A 19,842-nucleotide genomic window follows, 5' to 3' on the forward strand; every position below is an offset into this window, starting at 1 on the left:
GCAAAAGCACACTGACCAGTATTTCACAGAAAATTCAGGGTACAGTGGACTCTATTAGAGTTCTGGGGGAGGCCTTTAAGGCTGTAATAAGAGGTCAGGGTGTCTTGTTGACCATGGGTCACAAAAAGGAGAAAAAGGCACAGCTAGAGATAGTGGAGAATGAAATCAAGACCCTGGAGGCCGAAATTATATCAACAGACTTCAGTCTGTTTCACCTCAATGAACATCAAACGGAAAGATTATGGAGATGTTGTGGAGGAGGCAGATATGGCCAGGTACAGTGCGACCCAGCATCGTCTATACGAGGTAGGAGATAGTGCGGGCAAACTACTGGCGTGATTAGATAAAAAGGGACGCAGCATCTAAATGGGTATTTGAAGTTGTCGTGGAGGGAGGAGCTCCAGTCAGAGACAGGCAAGGTATTGCAAACACGTTTGTGGCGTAGAATACGAAGCTATACACTTCGTCGGGACGGGCCACCACGAGTGAAGCTCTGGACTTATTAGCCACCCTTAAAATGCCATCCCTAACAACAACTGACTGAGATAAACTAGAAGTGAACCTCACTGACAGTGTGGTGGCTCATGCCATTCGGTCAATAAATACTGGGAAAGCAATGGGTCCAAATGGCCTCCCAATCGAACTATGCAAGGTAACAGCATCCAAGATTACCCCCTATTTTGTGACTATGTTTCAGGAGAGTCTGGATGTTGGGAGGCTACCAGAAGCTTGCTAACATAAACGTAATACATAATGAAGGAAACCACCAGAATGATGCATGTCTTATAGGCCTATCTCCCTGCTGAATGCATAGGTCAGATCTTAGGCAAATTGTTAGCAACTCGATTGACCCAAGTGATAGGTACATTGATACATCCCAATCAGTCAGGCTTTATGCCTGGTAAGAATACCACACTTAATTTGAGACGCCTGCACAGAGTGTTGGGAAGGACAGAGTATGTTCAAGAAGATGCAATGGTGGGGTCGTTGGATGCTGGAATGGCTTACGATATGCTAGAATGGCCCTTTCTGTTCTTAGTCCTGGAGAGACAGGGGTTTGGGCCCAGGTTTTTAGCACATATACATCTTTTATATATGGACCCCCTGGCACAAGTGACAGTGAATGGAAGTAGATCGGCGGTCTTTAAGTTGCAAAGGGGCACGAGACAAGTTTGCCTCCTCTACCTGCAGATCTTTGCCTTAGTTTTGGAACCTCTGGCGGTATGGATTTGGGGAAAAACGCTGATCAGGGGGCTGAAATGGTGCAAAGACTGGGTGCATAGGATGTCCCTAAATGCGGACGACATGCTCCTTAACTTGGCGAGCCCTTATCCCACACTTCACAGGATACTCCATATCTGTGCCCTATACCAACTATATTCATGTTATAGCATAAATTGGGATAAATCATTGGTATATGTCCTTCATGGTAAAATAGTGTTTTTTTTTTTTAACCAGGGACACCACAGTTTTCCATAAATGCAATTTAGAACCCCGCTTGCGACGACTCCAAGAAGAGCACTAGAGGATTCTACCCCGGTCACTGCTGGAAAAGGCACCCCTCTATAAAATGGCATTACCTCGTTTCTTTTATACATCCTTCATAATACACCATACCGAATCCGTCCTGCATATTTTTGAACAATATAAGCGGCAATGCAAATATTTCTTTGGAATTGGGGGGACCCCCTGGAATAGCTGTACAAAAAAATGATGAGGAGCTGGTGTGAAGGGGGGGGGGGGGGAGGGGGGGGGGGGAATTGCACTCCCTGCACTTCAGTACTATTACTGGGCTGCACAACTCACAGTAGTTAATCACCGGGTCCATCAACCAATGGACAAGCCCGCCTATAGAATGGACAGGCAAAATATGATACCAGGAGGTTACCTCAGAGTAATTTATGGAGGGAAACAAGAGAACGTTGTTTTCCCCATCCTCAGTGACCGTCAAAATCTGGCATACAGCATCAGTGGCACTGGTATGGCGTGGTAAGATTACTCGAGCCACACTGCTGTAGAACACAGAACAGCTGGGCCTTCTAGCGAAACACCAGGGATATGCTAAATGCGACCTGTTAGAACCGGGGTCTCCAGTTGGCCGTGGTATGCACCCTTCCGACAGGGTAGCTTGGCGCAGAGCAGGTAAGCAAGGCACAGGAGGCAGTGTGTAAAGGCATTGTGCAACCACACCAACACAGCGAAGCACACACAAAAGAGACACCACTCCGCTTGTATGCAAAAATGTAGATATCTTCATCTTACTCCTGTCAACTGAGGAACAGCAAAAACCCACTTCCACAACAGAAGGTCCCCAGAGGTAGTACTTTCAAAAGGGGCTTCCTCTGGGAAGGTTCTGGTTACATCCATTCATGTAGGAGCGGTAATCCCATGGGCAAATACCAGTGAGGCTCCGAGGGGATTATGGTTAATGAAGAGCACCGAAACTCAAGCCTCTCATTGAGCGGTATAACCATAAAAGTACAAAGCAGGTGGGTCTTTGGTAAAGGCCACTGTTTACAACAATCACCAGTTCAATCTCGATTTAAGGTTATGAAAGAAAAGGGGGCACAGGGCCAGTCAGTACTAGTGCTCCCTGAAATGGGTTCCAGCTGCCGATTCCAGCAAAATGGTCCTGGTGGCACAGGGGTTAAACTTCCGCATTAATTATCCCCTGCCATGCTCACAGTCAGGATACAGCAGCCAAGGGGGTCAAACTGGCACTAAAATTAGTCCCGCTGTGTTTTAAGCAGAATGTGGCCGGGAAGGAAAGTCAGGCTTCTCTGGGCACACTCCCACTCCCGGGATGTCACCCTACACAGCCTCCGGCAGTCCCACTGAGGGTAGGCGGCCCCACAGCCCACCCCAGTCAACCCCCAGCCAGCCAACTCAAAACACAGCGCTGGACTTTCACCTGGGGAGGAGGGCGAGGCTGGTATCAGCCGAGAATACTTCCGTCCTTGGTGCTTCCTGCCACGGTGCACGGAGGGCAGGCCAGCCCTTCCGCAGTTCTTCCCCGGCTGGGCCTCGGGACGAGCCCCGTGGGTGCTAGGCAACACCCGGCATGGGAGCCAATCCCAGCGCGGCTTCCCTGGCTTGCCTACAATGACGCACCCAGGGCTTCCGAGGCACCCGGGCCGCAGCGGTGATGTTAGGCAGGCAGAACTCCGCTTTACCATGCAGTTGGAGAGCCCGGCCTGTGGCGGTGATCACTGGGGCACCAGCACTTCCCAACTACAGCACTCCCACGGCACAGCGCACTCCGGCCCAGGGCGGCGTCAATGACGTCACAACCTCCGGCACTTCAGATACTTGCCAGCGCTACACCGCACTATGGGCCGCTTTCAGAGGCGCTCTCCACCCGGGCCGGCAGCGGTAACTACAGGCTTTCAGTGCTTCCAGTCCATAACACAGCGCGCATTTGGGATCCCGGGCAGCTGCTGTGTCTGTCTCACAGCGCGTTCCAGATCAGTTACAGTCCCCGGGCATCGGCGGTGAGTTCAAGGTAATTAGCGCTTCTTTCTACAGCGCTTTTAGAGCACAGCGCAGTTGGGGGCCCAGACTGGCAGCCGGTGATTCAGACAACAGTTTGCGCTGCAGAGGCAGTCTATAGCTATGAGCACACGTTGCTGCCCTAGGAAGTCCCCACTAGGCAGGGGGAACAGTTCACAGCAGGTTATGGAGACACTCTGGAGATGTTACCTCAGTCTCCCTGGCAGGGAAAGATCAGCAGTCAGTAGGGCAGCTCAGCACGTTGGGGGAAGCAGATCCTGGGAGCAGTCAGCCTTAATAGTGTGGCAATCCTCCTGGCACCGCAGTCTCCACTCCTGCAGAGAGTTATGCTGGTCCAGCAGTGCAACAGACGTGTGGCCAGAACCCTCCCTATTATACCCTAAGGTCAGGTGACCAGGAGGGGTGGCACTGGGGTGTTCCCTTTCTTTCCTACCTGTCTGTCAACAGGGACAAAAGGCGGGCCAGTGAAGGCTACATTTGCAAAACGTCCCAGACCGTGCAGACTATCAGCATGCAGATGGAGGGTAGGCCTCACTGCAGTAGCAGGGCCTATGGCTGATACACTAGTGTCACCATGCTTTTAAGGGAGAGCACTTGCACCTCAGCACTGTTTAGCAGTAGTAAGGGGCCCAGAGTCCTAAGTCCAACAATAATGTGTGGTCCAGTGGGAGGCAAAGGGGGCAAACAATGTAGGGGAAGACCACCCTAGGGCTGACTGGTCTAAGAGGACCTTATAGGCCTCTCGCGTGTTGGAGATCTAGGGGATAATGGGGAGGTTAAATCCTTTGCTGATCTTCGCTGAGAATATAAGTTAGCACCCACAGAAACCTTTTGCTACCTCCAGATACGACACGCGCTGAAGAGGGCCATTCCAAAAGGGGCAGACCTCTCTGAATCCTCCTTGTTGTAAGACAGACTACTGGATGTTTTTATGCAGGTAAAAGCAATACCCCTAACTTAATGGGAAATATTGTATAACTCCCCCAGACACCCTGGCGAGGGTATGTGATAAGTGGATGGGAGACCTGGGACAATAGGAAAATGAGTGGCAGGAGGTGATGGCGTTCCTTAGAGAGGTGGCCAAACGCTCCTATTTTAGACTGGTTCAACTAAAAATTCTGCATAGGACATATTACGCATGCACAACACTGGTTAAAATGGGTAGACCTGACTCATCACAATGTCCCAAGGGCTGTGGTCGCGAGGGCACATTTTTTCACAACTGGTGGGACTGTCGGTTGATTCTGGAGTATTGGATGGCGGTGATGTCCTATATGATGGCATTGTGTAAAGAAACTAGAGGCCTCACCTCAATGGAGCCTATTGAATATTTGGAAGATAAACTTAACAGCAGGGGAACGACTATGGGTCACACTAGGAGTCATGGTGGCTAAGCGTAAAAATAGCCAGGGAATAGAGGACTGTCTCGGGGTCTACACAGAGATTGGAAGGTAGATATAGATTAGAGCATGCAAGCAGGATGCCCACATAAATGGACAAAGGTCTGGGGGAGTTGGAATGAAAGTAGGGGAATGCGTTGCGCACCTGTTATCAGAATTACTTAGTTGGAAGAGGACTAAATGTGAATCCGGAAAATCTCGCCTCAAGAGACTAAGTGGAAGGTGATGAGCAATTTGAATGATAAGAGGGATGCAAATGTCCTGATGATTGCTACGTTGTACCATGCAATGCCAAATGCTGAATGTAACAACCGCAACAGTCTTGCGTTTTCTACTGCAATAAAAATATATTTTTTTTTAAATTACTTTTACATACACACTTGCAGACAAGTGTCTTTAAATGCCCTTGTAATTAAGTTTAAGCATTTAAATATGGCAGCCTTTGTCCATTGACAAACGATCACAAAAAATAGACTGTCCAATGTTTTTTCAGAAAGCACACAATGTTCCACAAGTCCCTGGCACTGAAGACGATTACTTTGTGTTTGAGTGACCGCATTGTGCTGCAGCAAAAACAGTCACTTGCATAAGAAACCAATGGTTGAAGTGGACCCACTGCCTATGTAGTATAATGTAGTTAGCAGATTTTCTTTTCCTGTAAACTCATACTGTTTTGGCTAAGACCATTGACAAAAATGAATAAAGAAATATTCATTTAATACTAAACAAAACCTTTGCTTGGCCACTTGGTGAAGATTTTCTATTTAAAGCAATTAGGGACAAAACCTCTAGGCTATTATAACTATCATCCAAAGATGTTCAGCAGCAGACATTTTTATCTGGAAATCACCCCACTTTCGTGACTGATCAAGCCACATCGATTGCTCTCTCCAAGAACTGATTTCAAGATGAGATTTTCCTAATATTTTACACGTATCCTGCTTCTTTGTGAATAGCAGTAGGCCACAGCTAGCTCAACACGGGTTGCACTTAGCGCAAATTATACCAGCAATTCAGTTAAACTATTAAACCAATTATGCAGGACTACCTGTCAATTAAAGAAAACTCAAGTAACTAACATTCTAACATTCATAAAATTGCTATAGCAACTAAACACAATAAAATGATTAGCAACAAATAATTACAAGTGTTTATATTTATTATCAATGTGTCGCTGGAACCTCTCATGTGAGCAACTGGTGTAGTAGTTACACAGCAAAAGCAACAAAGTAATGCTCCTGCAGAACAGTAGTAGCACTATGGCTAAGGTCCTGGCAATTTCCAGGGAAGACATAGGGAAGGGTAAGAATTTAGACTAACAGAGCTCTTTCGCAACCTTCTCACAAAGCCAGTGTTGCAGACTATTTCTATATGGGACCATAGATCGCTTCAGAAAGTGGGAACAATCATAAATACTGTGAGTGCTCCACTGGCTTAACAATTGCTATTCTAGACAGCACATCTGAAGTAACCAGGTTACCTTGCACAGAGTATACATTTTTTTTTTTTAAATCCTGACCAGGCTCCACTAGCTTTCCTATAAACACCACTGTTCTAGACAGTACAAACAAATCTCTGGGGGTGCAAGAGCCTAAATGAGCAGGAAAGCACACCAGAAAGTTCCAGATTTTTGAAAAACTTTAGCTGAAGGTTTCTCAGCTATGGCCCCGGTGGTGTGGAACAATTTGCATTATTGCTTTAAGAACAATGCTCAAACTTTCAATTTAGGGAGGAATTAAACAGATATTGTTTTTGTATTTTCCTTAGATGTACTCTTTTTCTACAAAGCCCACAACAACATGCTTTCCTTGATAGTCACGATTCTCAACATCTTTAGGATTCTTTTTTTTGCACGCTTTATCATTTTCTTCATGAGTATATAGATCCATATGCTGGGATGAATGCAAAAATGTAAACAAAAATAACAAGGTATACTGGGAGTACATACAACTATTTTAATGTTATCACTGCCAGTATTTGTACACCTATATCAGCAACATATGTTTCAATATGCCTTTTCCTGTAGGCAACTAACTCTTCTTTCCGCATTCTTCGATGCTGCCATTTATTCTCCACATGGTCTATTCTTCTTTTAGATTCATCTGGTTTTTTTTCCTCTTGGTTCAATCATTAAATTCATTACGTTGACTCAGCAAGCAGCTAGCAAGTGCTGTCATTATGGTGACAATCTCATGTTTGGGGAAAAAGAAAATTCTACTAAAAAGGGGTTTTTAGCCTGCCCATTCCTTACCGTTCGTTGACATCATAATCACTCTTCTTTGCTGCCTTACAATTCGGCAGTGCTCGCAACATGTCACTTCCTGCATCACTTCTTGCCCTGTGTGTGTAGCATGGGCAACGGACAGATTGATTTAACTTTAAGTGACCCTCTGCTACTCAAGCTGTGATTGATGTACTATTTCTTTTTTTGACATTATTAGCGCAAACCCAACCAGACTGTATTTGAGCAACTATGAACATATCACACCGAGGTGAAAGCCCTCTTTTTTTTCTTTTTATGTTCTCTGTGTGATGTTTGGAAACTTACTATAATAAGGACTTCAAACAGAATATGCAAATTATGTGCTAGAAGGGCAGAGTGGTTAATTTTTGTACCTGCTAATGCACGTAATTTTAAAATATGTTCTCTCTGTTCTAGTTTTCCTCACCCCTGTGCTTCCTTCTTCCCCCGGCTTTCTTGCTACCTCCCTTGTGAGAAGATCCACCAACCCCTTGCTGTCCTGCCAACAACAAACCCATGTCCCATTACTTTCATCCACTCCCTAGGTTTATTTTTGCAGTTTTAAATAGCTGGAACGAGACCAGAGTTATTTTTTCTGGTACAGGATATTAGAGTTATTTGTCCAGATTCACAGGATGTAGAGTCGGAGCAGATACTCCCATGGCTAAAAAAAGCCAAAGCCAATTGATTTTGCATTGGCGAGACCTACTGGCTTGGCAGAGGATTTTTTTTGCATGATACCTGTCTGTCATTCACTTGTCTGTCAAGATGCACTCGTGGTGGTCTGCCATCTACTGGATTGGTCGATTTTCCCACTTTCTCCAACCATTTTTCTATATGCTTTGTAACCCTCACCACTTCTGGTGGTCTTGATCATGGTTTCCTACCCTAATGCCCAATTCTCTAAATCCTAATTCCAAGCAACTTCGGGCCGCCAGGCTATAAACATGAGGTGCTTAGCAAGAAAAATGGCCAGGGCCCCTAATTTACATTTTATTTGATTTGATAAATGTGGGATGTTTCCTATAACGGATATGCAGCTTAGTAACTACGTGGGCCCAATAGATAGCTCAAATTCTGTAGAACAACATCCTATACATGAAGCCAGCATTTGCGTCATGAAATATGGAACCATTACTTGCTCTCTTTTCATATGTTTTGCTCAGTTTCGGAGAGGTTAGACAGGGTCTATGTAATACAATACACTACCAATATGAACCTGCCATTTGACACTTTTCGCATGTAGGCGAGCATATTCCCATTTTGTGTCTGAAAGAGGCTATTGAGTGTTAGTGACTTCTGTCTTGCTTTAAGTGGCCCTCTAATCTTGTCACTTTGTACAGATGTAAGCTCAACTTCAACACTTTGCCCATCTGCAGCAGGACATCCATTGTGTTAGAATTGTCATGGATTTTCATGAAGGTGGGCCACACTTCTCCATTCTGTGATATATTGCAAAAATTTGCAAGCTTCCAATCAAAAATGTTGCACGTATTTTTTCATATGTAAAATTTGCTGTTTTGATACAGGCTCCAGAGTGTTCTGCAGCCACTATTTTCCACCAGTCCATTAGCATGTGTCTACCTATTTTCTTGTGCGGTTTTATAATCCATGTCTTAATTTCTGAAGCACATTGCAGACTATTCTGTAATTATTTTACCATTCATTGCCACACCGCCACAATTGGCACAGATGGTGCACAATGCCTGAATTGTATCCTGAGCTCTCTGTATAACTAAAATGCTAAATGTAATGCGTACTATGATATACCCACTTGAAAATCCCAATAAAGTTGTTTAAAAAAATAAATTAAAAAAAAAACATTCATTGCCACACCACCCCTCTATGTTTGATATGGTTGGGGTAATCTGTGGGGACCAAGTTTTCCCATGATAAGCAATTCTGCTGGCGATTCTAGGCCACACGTGAAGACCAGTAATTCTCTCACAGTGCTCACTATCCTTGAATTATCTCAACATATTTTGTAGCTGGAAGTTTAGTTCTAACTTTGGAAGTTCAAGAACTTCAGACTCCCATGTTCATTTAACAGTACCTAGCTTTACCCTGAACCTATTTCCTGCCCAAACCAGCAAGACCAGACATCGTCTAATTGTTCAAACACAGTCTGCGGGACTGGGAAAACTGCATCATGTACAGGCATGTAGGGGAAGCTATCTCATCCATCAGTGAGAGCAGAAGACTATTCCAGAACCTCACCTATTGTTCCAATCACAACTTTACCAATTATATATATTAGGTGCTTCTCAGATTTATGCGCTTCCTGTATGCCCCAATAGCTCACTATTTCCCATCTGAGCAGCAGAACTTGTATGCCATGCAGTTCAATTTAGTGAGTCCACCCATTGGTATTTCTGGAATCTCTGGGACTTTATGCAATTTGTACAGACAACTAACATCACATGTAAGTCATTTAGTCAACACATGAGAAGTGGTGTTGTCCATCTTGCAGGTATACCGTTGTTTGATCTACTTCCACTTGCTCAGTTTATCACCTTCACTCACAGCATTTTAATAAATAACATTAAATAGAACATTTGTACGTTTTCATTTAATGTGTCACAAGCATTATTTGATGAAACCCTCGTACACCATTTCGATTAGATGCTCAGACAACAATTCCATATGAATACAAACATAATCTGCATGATTTTCCTTTTCAATGTCTGGAGTTAAGTCAACGATATATGCAAGATCAATTAAGGAGATTTTCCGTACTATCAGACTTTCATTAGTTTGTTTCATGATCTTACCAATAGCACAAATATATCACAATATAATATTACCTCACTTGCGATATCAATGTTGGCAAACTGTTTTGCAGAAGTGGCTCAGAAAAGACCAGATTTTCAAAAAGGTGCTTGTTGTGCAATTCCCACGTCACCTGAAATTTCTTCAAATGTTCGTTTTCCTATTTACAGTAGAAAAAACAAAAATTAGACTGCGAATAAAACAATTTACTTCTTTTCAGATAGTGCATCACAGATGCAGTTTGAGATTAGCAAAACGGATCACTTACATAAATCTGTACCAGTCAGAGAATGTTATAACGCTAATCCAAACAATGACAACATATTAGCTAGCAATATGCTTCCTAATACATGCAACAATGCATTTATCATGCCAGTGTCAACACACAGGTGCCTCCAAATTAGGACAATTTTACATATAGTACAGCAGGTTTACTTTGACCAACCTGTGGAAACAGGAATGCATGCTACAGACTGCGCAAAAAATGTTATTTATCCAAACTGCATTTGCAATTAGATCTACATTCTGTAGCACTGCAATGCTAGGTATTAGCACTGCAATGCTAGGTATTAAGTGTTACAATTACTAAGATTAATGGTAAGAATTATACCAATAATGAAGAATGAAAATCTCCAGCATTCATAATGAACTATATAATCTGTAATTTAAACATCTTCAAAATATGCTCACACATCTACTCTTCGAGAGTTCCCATAAAAGGCGTCATTAGCTAACATGTAGTTCATGCAAGACTGAGGTGGGTATGGAAGATGAAACTAAGTAACAGGAACAGTGTTGTGGGCTAGAAGCCCAAAGTTACTGGGAATGAACATTTCCTTACTCAATTGAAAGGTGTCCAACTCTCTACAGAGCAGAATGCACAGTTGATGGATGATGACATATGCATGCTGGGACTCAGACAATCAGACTGCACAGAGATGCTTAATTAGGTGAATATACACTATGGAACAAATACAGCGATAGTTATTGCAAAATAAGAGCAGACTAGTGTACAGCTAGCTTTAATAAAGGCATGTTTTTAGAAAGGCACAAACGATGACTTTGCTCTAATGACAGCGCAGGAAAATGGGGCCATGAGATGGATGATTCTAACAATGTTGAAGAGTATTGATCTAGGAGTGTGACTTGATGAGCCAAGATGAGGGACGCATAGGCCCTGCGCTCCGCGGCAACAGCTCAAAATATGTCATTTATCAGCGTCATTTTCCTGAATTCTTGCTCCTTCCTACACAGCCAAGGGACTGTTCCTGTACCAGACTAGCACAGAGCTGAAAGGTGCAGGGACCCGACAGGGAATGAGCAGAGCGGCAGCCTACCCAGAGAGCAGTCAACTTGCCGGGTTTTTTGCCAGCCTGGCCTACACCACATACCTTTTTGCAAGCACTTGGCTGAATCTCAAAAATCACTGCAGGCCCTTGCTGCGGAGCAATACCGTAGTCGGTCCTCCACTGCATCCACTCGGTTGCTGTGGGCTTGACTGTGCCCCTGACACACAGCTGTTCTCTAGCACCCCTGGACATCGCAGAGAGATCCTGCTGCATCGGGCCTTCACTGTGAGTGGTCCATGCTTCGGAGGATATCGCATGGGCCTTGAGGGGTATTTCACCAGCTAAGTAGACTTTGAAGTCAGCTTAGCTTAAGGCTACTGGTGGCCGCATAGTGCTCAGGCTAGCGACCCTGCCAGGGGGTGTACTGACTCTGCAACTATTAGGTTGGCCTCACATTCTGCTGTGCCCTTTTGATGTGATGATTACCTGCAAGGCCATTTGACTTTTCCCCAGTGCGCTGGACAAACTGGGCTGCAGCAGACTGCTTGTGCTGTGGCATGAAATGCCACCCCAGCTGCAGGGGAGCACACACTGACTCTACAAGTCCTGCATCACCTTCACGATCCAACTACTACCAGGCCCTATGCGCAGCACATTATTGGGAAGACTGGACCCGTAACTCACGATCTTCATCCACTACAGAACCTACAGGATACTAGTTTCAATTCTGTAGACCAGTGGTTCCCAAACTGGGGTCCATGACACATTCCTAAGGGGTCCCAAGGCAGCAGTTTTAAAAGCACTGCAAAGTTCCTTGTATAATCAACAGTTTTCAAAGCAACGTTAAAAGTTTCAAGATAACTCCGGTGATTAATGTACCTGCTGGAGAGAGAGATGGTAGTTTTGTCTATTGGCAGCTTTGCCTCCTCTAAGGAAGCGCAGAAGTTTAATATGCCTGCTGCAAAGAACATGTACCATGCATTTAAAAAACTATATTTTATGTGCATAGCTCAGTGGGTTACGGCTTTTGTCACTGAGTTTCTGTTGTTACTGTGCAGTTCATAAGTTACACTCAAACTAGCACAGTGAGCTATGAACTACCATCAAAGAGCTGCATTCAAACTGCATGGTACAAGGTAGTAAGTTATGTTTTCTCTCAGTCTTTCACTATCCTAATGCTGCTAATAAATGTTTATTTGGGTAGAAATAAATTCTTATTAACATCAATGCGAACCAACGTTATGTTCTGAATCCTGAGTTTGTGCTTCTCCTGACCAAGCACTCTTAAAAAATGCCTACCAGTATAGAGGACATGAATCCCACACCTTGATGTCCTCTTTGCATTATGTAACTTTTTCTATACACTGATTTGCACATTTCATGGTCTCTGCCCTACACTGGTATGAGAGATGCTATGACACAAAGGCAATACATGTGACAGAGGAGCTATAGAGAGATAAGAGGCACTGTTGGAGGGTGATAGTGAGGGAATCATTGAGGAGCCCCAACAAAGGTTTGTTGTATCCTGCTACACACTAAGGTCATCATTTACTATGCTTTAAAAGCGGATACAATTCAATATATGACAAAATGTATGTGAAATGCACAATTTTTCCAGAATTTTCTTGGGGGGGGGGGGGGGGGGCAGCCCCCCAAAGCTCATTTTGTAGTGGTCATGCTCACTTCCTACACTTGAGAGCACAGTGGAGGGACTGTTCTGACAACATTTACCAGGGCTGCCTTGGGTTTCCAGTACAGCCCTGCCCGAAGCAGGAGACTCATACCGCAAAATAAAAGCAAATATTGACAAGTTAGTCCCCGCGGTGCAGCACCAACCTGCCCATTAAAATCTTTACATTTTTCCCAATATAAAATAATCAAATCTTTAACTATTAGAGTATTTGTTTGGTATGCACTTGTTTGTGTATTTTTCACGGACTTCTGTATTAATGCAATTTAAATAGTACAAATTGCTTGGGGGTCCAAGGCTTCCAGTAGTGACTTACTGGGGGGTCCTCAGGAGTCAAAGGTTTGGGAACTACTGCTGTAGACAATAAAATAGTTGTGGTTCTACTTTGAGACTAAAATTGATGAATGATGGAGGTCATCCCTGCTCCACGATGACCAAAGAAAAGTAGTTGACTTCTGGTCACAGACTGAATGCTCGTTACAACAGATACAGCCCAAAGCAGAGGGCGTGCAGAAACACATATCAGCCCTGAGAAAACGAGTGAGTATCCTGGAAGATAGAGCTAAAGACATGGAGGGCCAAAGCAGCAAAAACAACCTCCAGATCGAGGGTCTGAGAGGGGAAGGATGCATCGGATTTTGTCATACTTCGATTAAATCCTTTATGCCACAGCAAGCGCCCGGCTCAATTCAGAGAACTCAGTCCTAGGACATCAACCCGCTTCTGGGTTTGGATCAATACTGAATCGGACCTACCTAGGAGCTGTGTGGAGCAGGCAGTAGAGGGGCCCGTTGGCAACCTGAACTGGTAAAGCAAAAAGATATGGTCCCCGGTGACAGTCAACAGGAAGAGACTCCGCGTTCTGCTTTCGAAATTGAAGTGATATTTCATACCAGCTCTAGGTAACAGAACTCAGACAAAGCAATCTCCTCCAGCAACACCAAATCCTATCCAATTAATCTCCCAAGATTAATCAATTTTAAAGTGATTAATCTGAAATAATGACGTGGAACTGACACAGAAAGTTTCAGGTAATAAACACTGGAAAACTCAAAAGGTATTGCCTACCTGACCCATTTTCTTTGCCTTTGCTTTCTGTCAATACGGCTCAGCTTTCCGAAATAAACATTGACAAAGCCAATAGGCCTCACCTATGCAAGAGCTATTGGCTGTCAGTGTGTTTTAGCCACGGAGCACAGCATGGCTGCTATGAAGCATGGCTGAATGTGAAGGAAAAAAGCACTGTGACACAGTCAGCTCTGACCACTTCATAACTTTCTTTACTTTCAGCCATGCTGCACAGCAGCCACACTGCTGTACAACATGGCTAATCAAAAACAATATCTCGAGTAGTCGAGACCTACAGGCTTTGGCAATGCTTTTTCATTCATTTGTCTGCCTTTAATTAGAAAGGATTGCTCGTTTTCCAAATAAAAGACGCCCAATAACAGCAGGTTGGAATTAAAACAACAAAAATTATTACAAAAAGGGAACGCATTCACTTAGGAGGTCCTAGGGTTCGACAGGTTGTCTGTGCCCTTTCCGGAAAGTAGAAATCCATATTACCAGTTGCAGGAAGCTGACTCTTTATATAGTATACTAAAAAGAGGTATGCTGTGTATAGAGTACAGGTATCCCTTATGAGCACCAATCCCAAGGTGCTCTATCTAAGGTAGTGCGGTCGAGCAGCCGTAGGCTTATCAGAGAGGAGTGTAAGACATGTTACACACACAGTCAATAAATGATGCGCACACTCAAAAGGGAGAGCCACACCCATTTATAAAACAAAAAGGTATTTTAATATATATATTTTTTTCATTGAGAAAGGCATGAAGACGAAAAGAATCTGTCTGGTGCTGTGGTTGTGTGGTAATAAGCATTGGCATAGCCAATAGGTCTCGCCTTTGGGACCTTATAAGTGTTTAGCCATGCAACAGTTGATGTTGTTGCACCAAGGATATTGTGTTGGATAACTAAACACTTATAAGGTCCCAAAAGCGAGACCTATTGGCTATGCCATTTAATTAGGTATCAGTAACTCCCATTATGTAAAGCGCCTAGACAAGGCTGTCCCGCAAGCACTAAGAGCTATGCTAGGAGTAGCAGTTTGCAGAGGACACCTTCGTACTCACACACATATTTCAATGTTTGCTCTTTAGAACTGTGCTCAGGGTGCGTACTCACAATATTTGAGTGGCCTCCTACTGGAAGGAGAACGAGCTTGGCACCTAGAGAATTAGGAGCGGCAGGGCCGAGGTTGAGGCTTCTTAAAACAGTTTTATTTTTGCACATTTTCTACGATGCTTTATTCAGCCTCAAACTGAAGAGAGGTGGAATTAGGAATCTTCTGTCGAGCAGACTTCGTGTTCAAAGAGACTAATGAGTATTAACGAAGGGTTCCTTAGACATTGTAGTACCTGAGAACGAAATTAAGGACAGTATCAACTTTTGTCAAAATTTAAAACCTGCGACCGGAGTGCCACACGTTCAAGGCAAGTGGGCTATGCAAAGGAAACTCGTCTCTGCGATGTACAATAACAATTCAAACATAAAATCATTTACAAGTACACCTTGACTTCCAGAATCATTAACAGCAAGGTCAAACATAATAATCACAATTAGAATGTAACTTTGGTCGCTACTGCTCTTTTAGCTGCCTGCTGCTGTTGAGTCAGGATGAGACATCGGGTTTATTTGTGTAGCATAAGATGTGCAAGTCTGCCATCAACTGGCGCCCGAAGCCGAGTAGCATTTTCCTTTTTGAAGTTCAGAACACTGGAGCCATGTAGTGCTCACTTAAAGAATTGCACTGTTCCGCGCTCCAATATACATGTCAATACAACATCTCTTACATACATATTACGGAAGGGAAAAAAGTAGTTTAGCTTTTCCGAATGCACCGCACTTTAGTTGATCACACAATGGCAGTCAAAGAGGAAATATATCTGGGTCAAAATATAAATGTATTGTTACAATAAATCACTGAACGCCGACGCGGCGTTCAACCGCGGTGCGATGTTTTCACATCTATAACATAGAACAAGCACGGAAACTGGTTTTCCGGGAAAAATTGTTTCGTGAAATGAGAAAGCCGGTGCTACGACTTGAGACAACATTTATGTTTCACATCGCTCAGCATATTTACGCGGTCAAGCTTGACCGAAATTAATACTGATCCCTTCGCCTAGCCGGCGAAGAGATAATTTCACCTCCTTGGTTTACTACAGCATCAAACTTCTTGCACCGCGCTGACGTACGGCTCCCACAGGAAGCAGAGGGTGACAACTACAAATCATCCCTCACTCCTAACTCTAAAGTGACAGTTCATGACAACGCCGTGGAAGTGTGGCGCGACAAAGACCCTGAGAGACTGCCCTGAAGGTAAGTCTAGGACATCGACTCACCCCACTGCCGACTCCGACCTGACCTCTGCTGTCACCGCCTCATCAGGCCGTCCACCAGAATTCCACCGGGAGTGGGTCACCTCGCGCAATGTGCTGGAGTGACATGAAGCTCGTGACCAGCCAACGAAAAACCGATTTTCATAATTTGAAACAAGCGCTGAAAGACCAGCGCGGCCGCGAAAGTTAAAACCCGCGAGTGCTATTTAAAAAAAAAGCGCTGAAACACAACCTCGGTCCCGCAGCCGCGAAAGTGAAACAGTACTAGTCGGTATTCAGTGGGGGGAGTGCGGCCGAGAGCGCACACACCGCGTTTTCCCTGCAGGAGCGAGCAGCACCATCTGTTTGCAAGTTAATTACAAACAGATGTCACCAAAGCATGCTCCCGCAAGTGAATCGCCAAACGTGCACGCGTTGCCATTGAAAGCAATGCAATGCGTGCACATTTTTAACCTAAAAAGCTAATTGATTTCAAGAGGTCTCCTCCTATGCAGCACATGCACGATGCATAGGCGAGACCTAAAAATGGAAGAAGTAAAAATCCCCAGTGTGCGCCTCGATTCATGACCAGGAAGAAAGATCGCTTGGAGAGGTAAGTTTTTTCAGAATAGACTTTACAGTTTTAGCAATGTTAGCCAACAGTGCGTTTATGTGTAATGCTTTCCTTTTCCTATGAGAGAAACAACATTCACTACATACATATATTGCAATGCATTTCCGTGGGACCCCTTTCGGTTGTGAGGTGGTAGAGGAACAAGGACCAAGGACCAAGGTACCTCTAACTGGATGCATGTATTGATAATATTTCCATCACTGGAATCAGTGTGGATTTATTAATATGAGATGTTTGGTTTCAAACATCTTTGGTTTCACTATTCACGACGGGCACTGCAGCTGCATCTCTCTCCCCCCACCTCCCCCCCTTTCTGGGAGAGGTTTTCATCAGACTTGTCGGGCCGCGAGGGTGCCTATCGGTGACAGTGAGAGATCCGGTCCTGGGGTCACTAGATGGGATCCTCGTTGTGACCTGCTGCTCGGGCGGAGCGAATCTGTTCTTCCACTTTAAGGGACCATATGTTGGGGTCTCATCAGATAAAGTGGATTTCCCTCGGGACCCCTTGCTTTGGCCCTGGACCGTAGTGCTCCCACCTGGCTTCCGGTGCCCTGTGGAGACCCGTTGGTGGTGGGGTGGTGATAGGCGGCCAGCATCGGACAAAGGTCCCCGAGAAGAGGCTTCTGAGCGCGCGTCCTCCCTCTCATCTCCCTGCCTGCCCTCATTCATCCCCGTTCTGCAGCTAAGTCGGGCCGCGGGGGTCCAGAGAGGGAGCTGCCATGTTCGTTGCCCCCCCCCCTTCCCTCGATCCTATACTCGGACCACCGGATGGTTCCGACGGTGCTGGGAACAATCCGGGGCCCGCCGTGACACGAGAAAAAGGTGGTGGTGGATCGTCTAAACAGGGCCCGATCAACAAGCCCGGGGGCTGCTGCGGGGTCCTCTGGGGAGCGCAGGGCACTATGCCGGACAACGCAGCACTTATGGCCGCCATTACGCAGTCCAGGGACATGCTGGACGCCAAGATTGGGGAAGTCGGAGCGGACGTTATGCTGCTGCGGCAAGATCTGCGGAACACCATATCCTGCATCACCGAGACTGAGACTCGCATCTCAGGAGTGGAGGACGATGTCACCACGCTGAAGAAGCGGGTGGCGGCCATGGAGACAGCGGGTGGAAGACGCGGAAGGGTGGGCAAGACGCAATAACCTCAGCTTTGTTGGATTTCCAGAGGGCTTCGAAGGGGGCAACAGGCTTCGAAGGGGGCAACATGGAACAGTTCCTCACAATGGCTGGAGAGCTGGCTTCCACCATTATCTATGTCCCGTTGCTTTGTGATTGAGCGAGCCCATCGGGTGCTCATGCAGAAACCACCGCCTGGGGACCGCCCATGGCCAGTCATCACAAAGCTCTTGAACTATAATGACCACGATGTTATCCTGAAGCAAGCGCATATCAAAGAGCCCCTGCAGTACGACAATGCTCCTATCCTCATTTTCACGGACTACATGCGGCTAGTTCCTGGCGGCCAAGGCCAGCGTGAGATCTTAAGCTTCCCTACGCGCTGTTATATCCCACTCGCCTGCGAGTGGTTTACCGCTCCTGCACCCATTTCTTTGACTCGCCAGAAGAGGCGTTTAAATTGACTGATGAAACGGTGCGGGTGTGGGCCCACACACCACCTGGGCGTGAGTGACTCATCATCGGAGGCAGCTCGGCGGGGGCCCCCGCTGAAACCTAAGGGTGCCCGAAGATCACGCTCCAGGCGCCACTCCTTGTCCTGTGGGGCGTCATCCCCGGACTGGTTCGGCCTCGGGCCGGCAGACTGGTGTTCTGACTGGCGCACCGGCGAGGGGTGGTCGCGGAGGAGTTCAAATCAACCAGAACAGAGAGGCTAAATTATGGTCCGGGTCGGTTAGTGGACCTGTGCTAACTGAAAGTGTGCTAACAATAGATGGGTTGTGAGTTGGGGATCCACTGGTCGGGGTAGGCCGGGCCCTTCCGTTGGGGTGCGCGGGCCGTTCCTGCCGTGACAGTTGCTTCATCGTTTTTGAATTATGGGTGGGGGGTTTGTTGGGGGGAGTGTTTTGTTTGTTGATCGCACTCAACCACACCGACAATAGGCTTACACATACATGCCGGGCTGGATTTCACATCCTTGTACCACATGGCAGATTTCCCCCGTATGGAGCGCATGACCCCAAGCTCACTCCATATTATCAGCTGGAACGTGTGGGGAGCCCTTGATAAGATTAAACGTAGGGCCATACTCCACTGGGCCAAGCGGGCTGGGGCGGATATCCTCATGTTGCAGGAGACACACCTATTGGGGACCAAGGCCCTCTGCTTCTAACGGTATGGGTATCAACAGGTGTTTCATTCAGGCTTTGCAAGGGGGTCACGAGGGGTGGCTGTATTGATTCACCGCAGGGTTCCGCATGTGCACATTAAGCAATGGACCGACACCCAGGGGCGCTACATATTCCTACAGGGCAAGGTGGGGGAGGAATCCCTAATATTGGGCAGCATATACGCCCCTCCTCTGCTACAGTGGAACCTGGATGGATATGCCGGGGTATCAGTGGTAGGCGGGAACTGGAATGACGTGATGGATACGGCCACTGACCGCTGAAGGGAGAGGGGGGCACCTGTGGGTAGTGAGGCTACATTCATTGGTGACGGGACTTGACTGGGTGGATGCATGGCGCCATCTACATCGGGGCGGTGGGGAGTTCACATATCTCTCGGCGGTCCGTAACTCTTAATCCAGAATTGACTATATTTCAGTCCCCCGAGGGACTGTGAGTAGAGACGGCAGAGATTCTTCCACGAGGTCTGTCAGATCATTCCCCAGTGGCTCTCACCATACAGATGGGGTGGAGGAGGCAACCGTTTCGGTGGCGATGGTCGGTGTGGCACCTGCAAAATGATGACTATAGGGAACATATGTGCGACGCCATAGCCGAATACCTGAGAGTGAATGTGGGG

General features: G+C 46.0%; 1 protein-coding gene across 4 annotated transcripts in view; it reads right to left on the minus strand.

Moving 5' to 3' along the window:
* Positions 1-19,842, minus strand: part of FAM193A (family with sequence similarity 193 member A) — a 489,141-nt gene that overhangs the window by 303,580 nt on the left and 165,719 nt on the right. For all 4 annotated transcript variants that reach the window (XM_085642531.1, XM_085642534.1, XM_085642533.1 and 1 more), the window contains one exon: positions 9,957-10,081. In XM_085642531.1, the coding sequence (XP_085498657.1) occupies positions 9,957-10,081 (125 nt within the window). The remainder of the gene's footprint in view (positions 1-9,956; positions 10,082-19,842) is intronic.

Source organism: Triturus cristatus, chromosome 2_2 (assembly GCF_964204655.1).
Source record: "Triturus cristatus chromosome 2_2, aTriCri1.1, whole genome shotgun sequence".
Classification (NCBI taxonomy): Eukaryota; Metazoa; Chordata; class Amphibia; order Caudata; family Salamandridae; genus Triturus; species Triturus cristatus.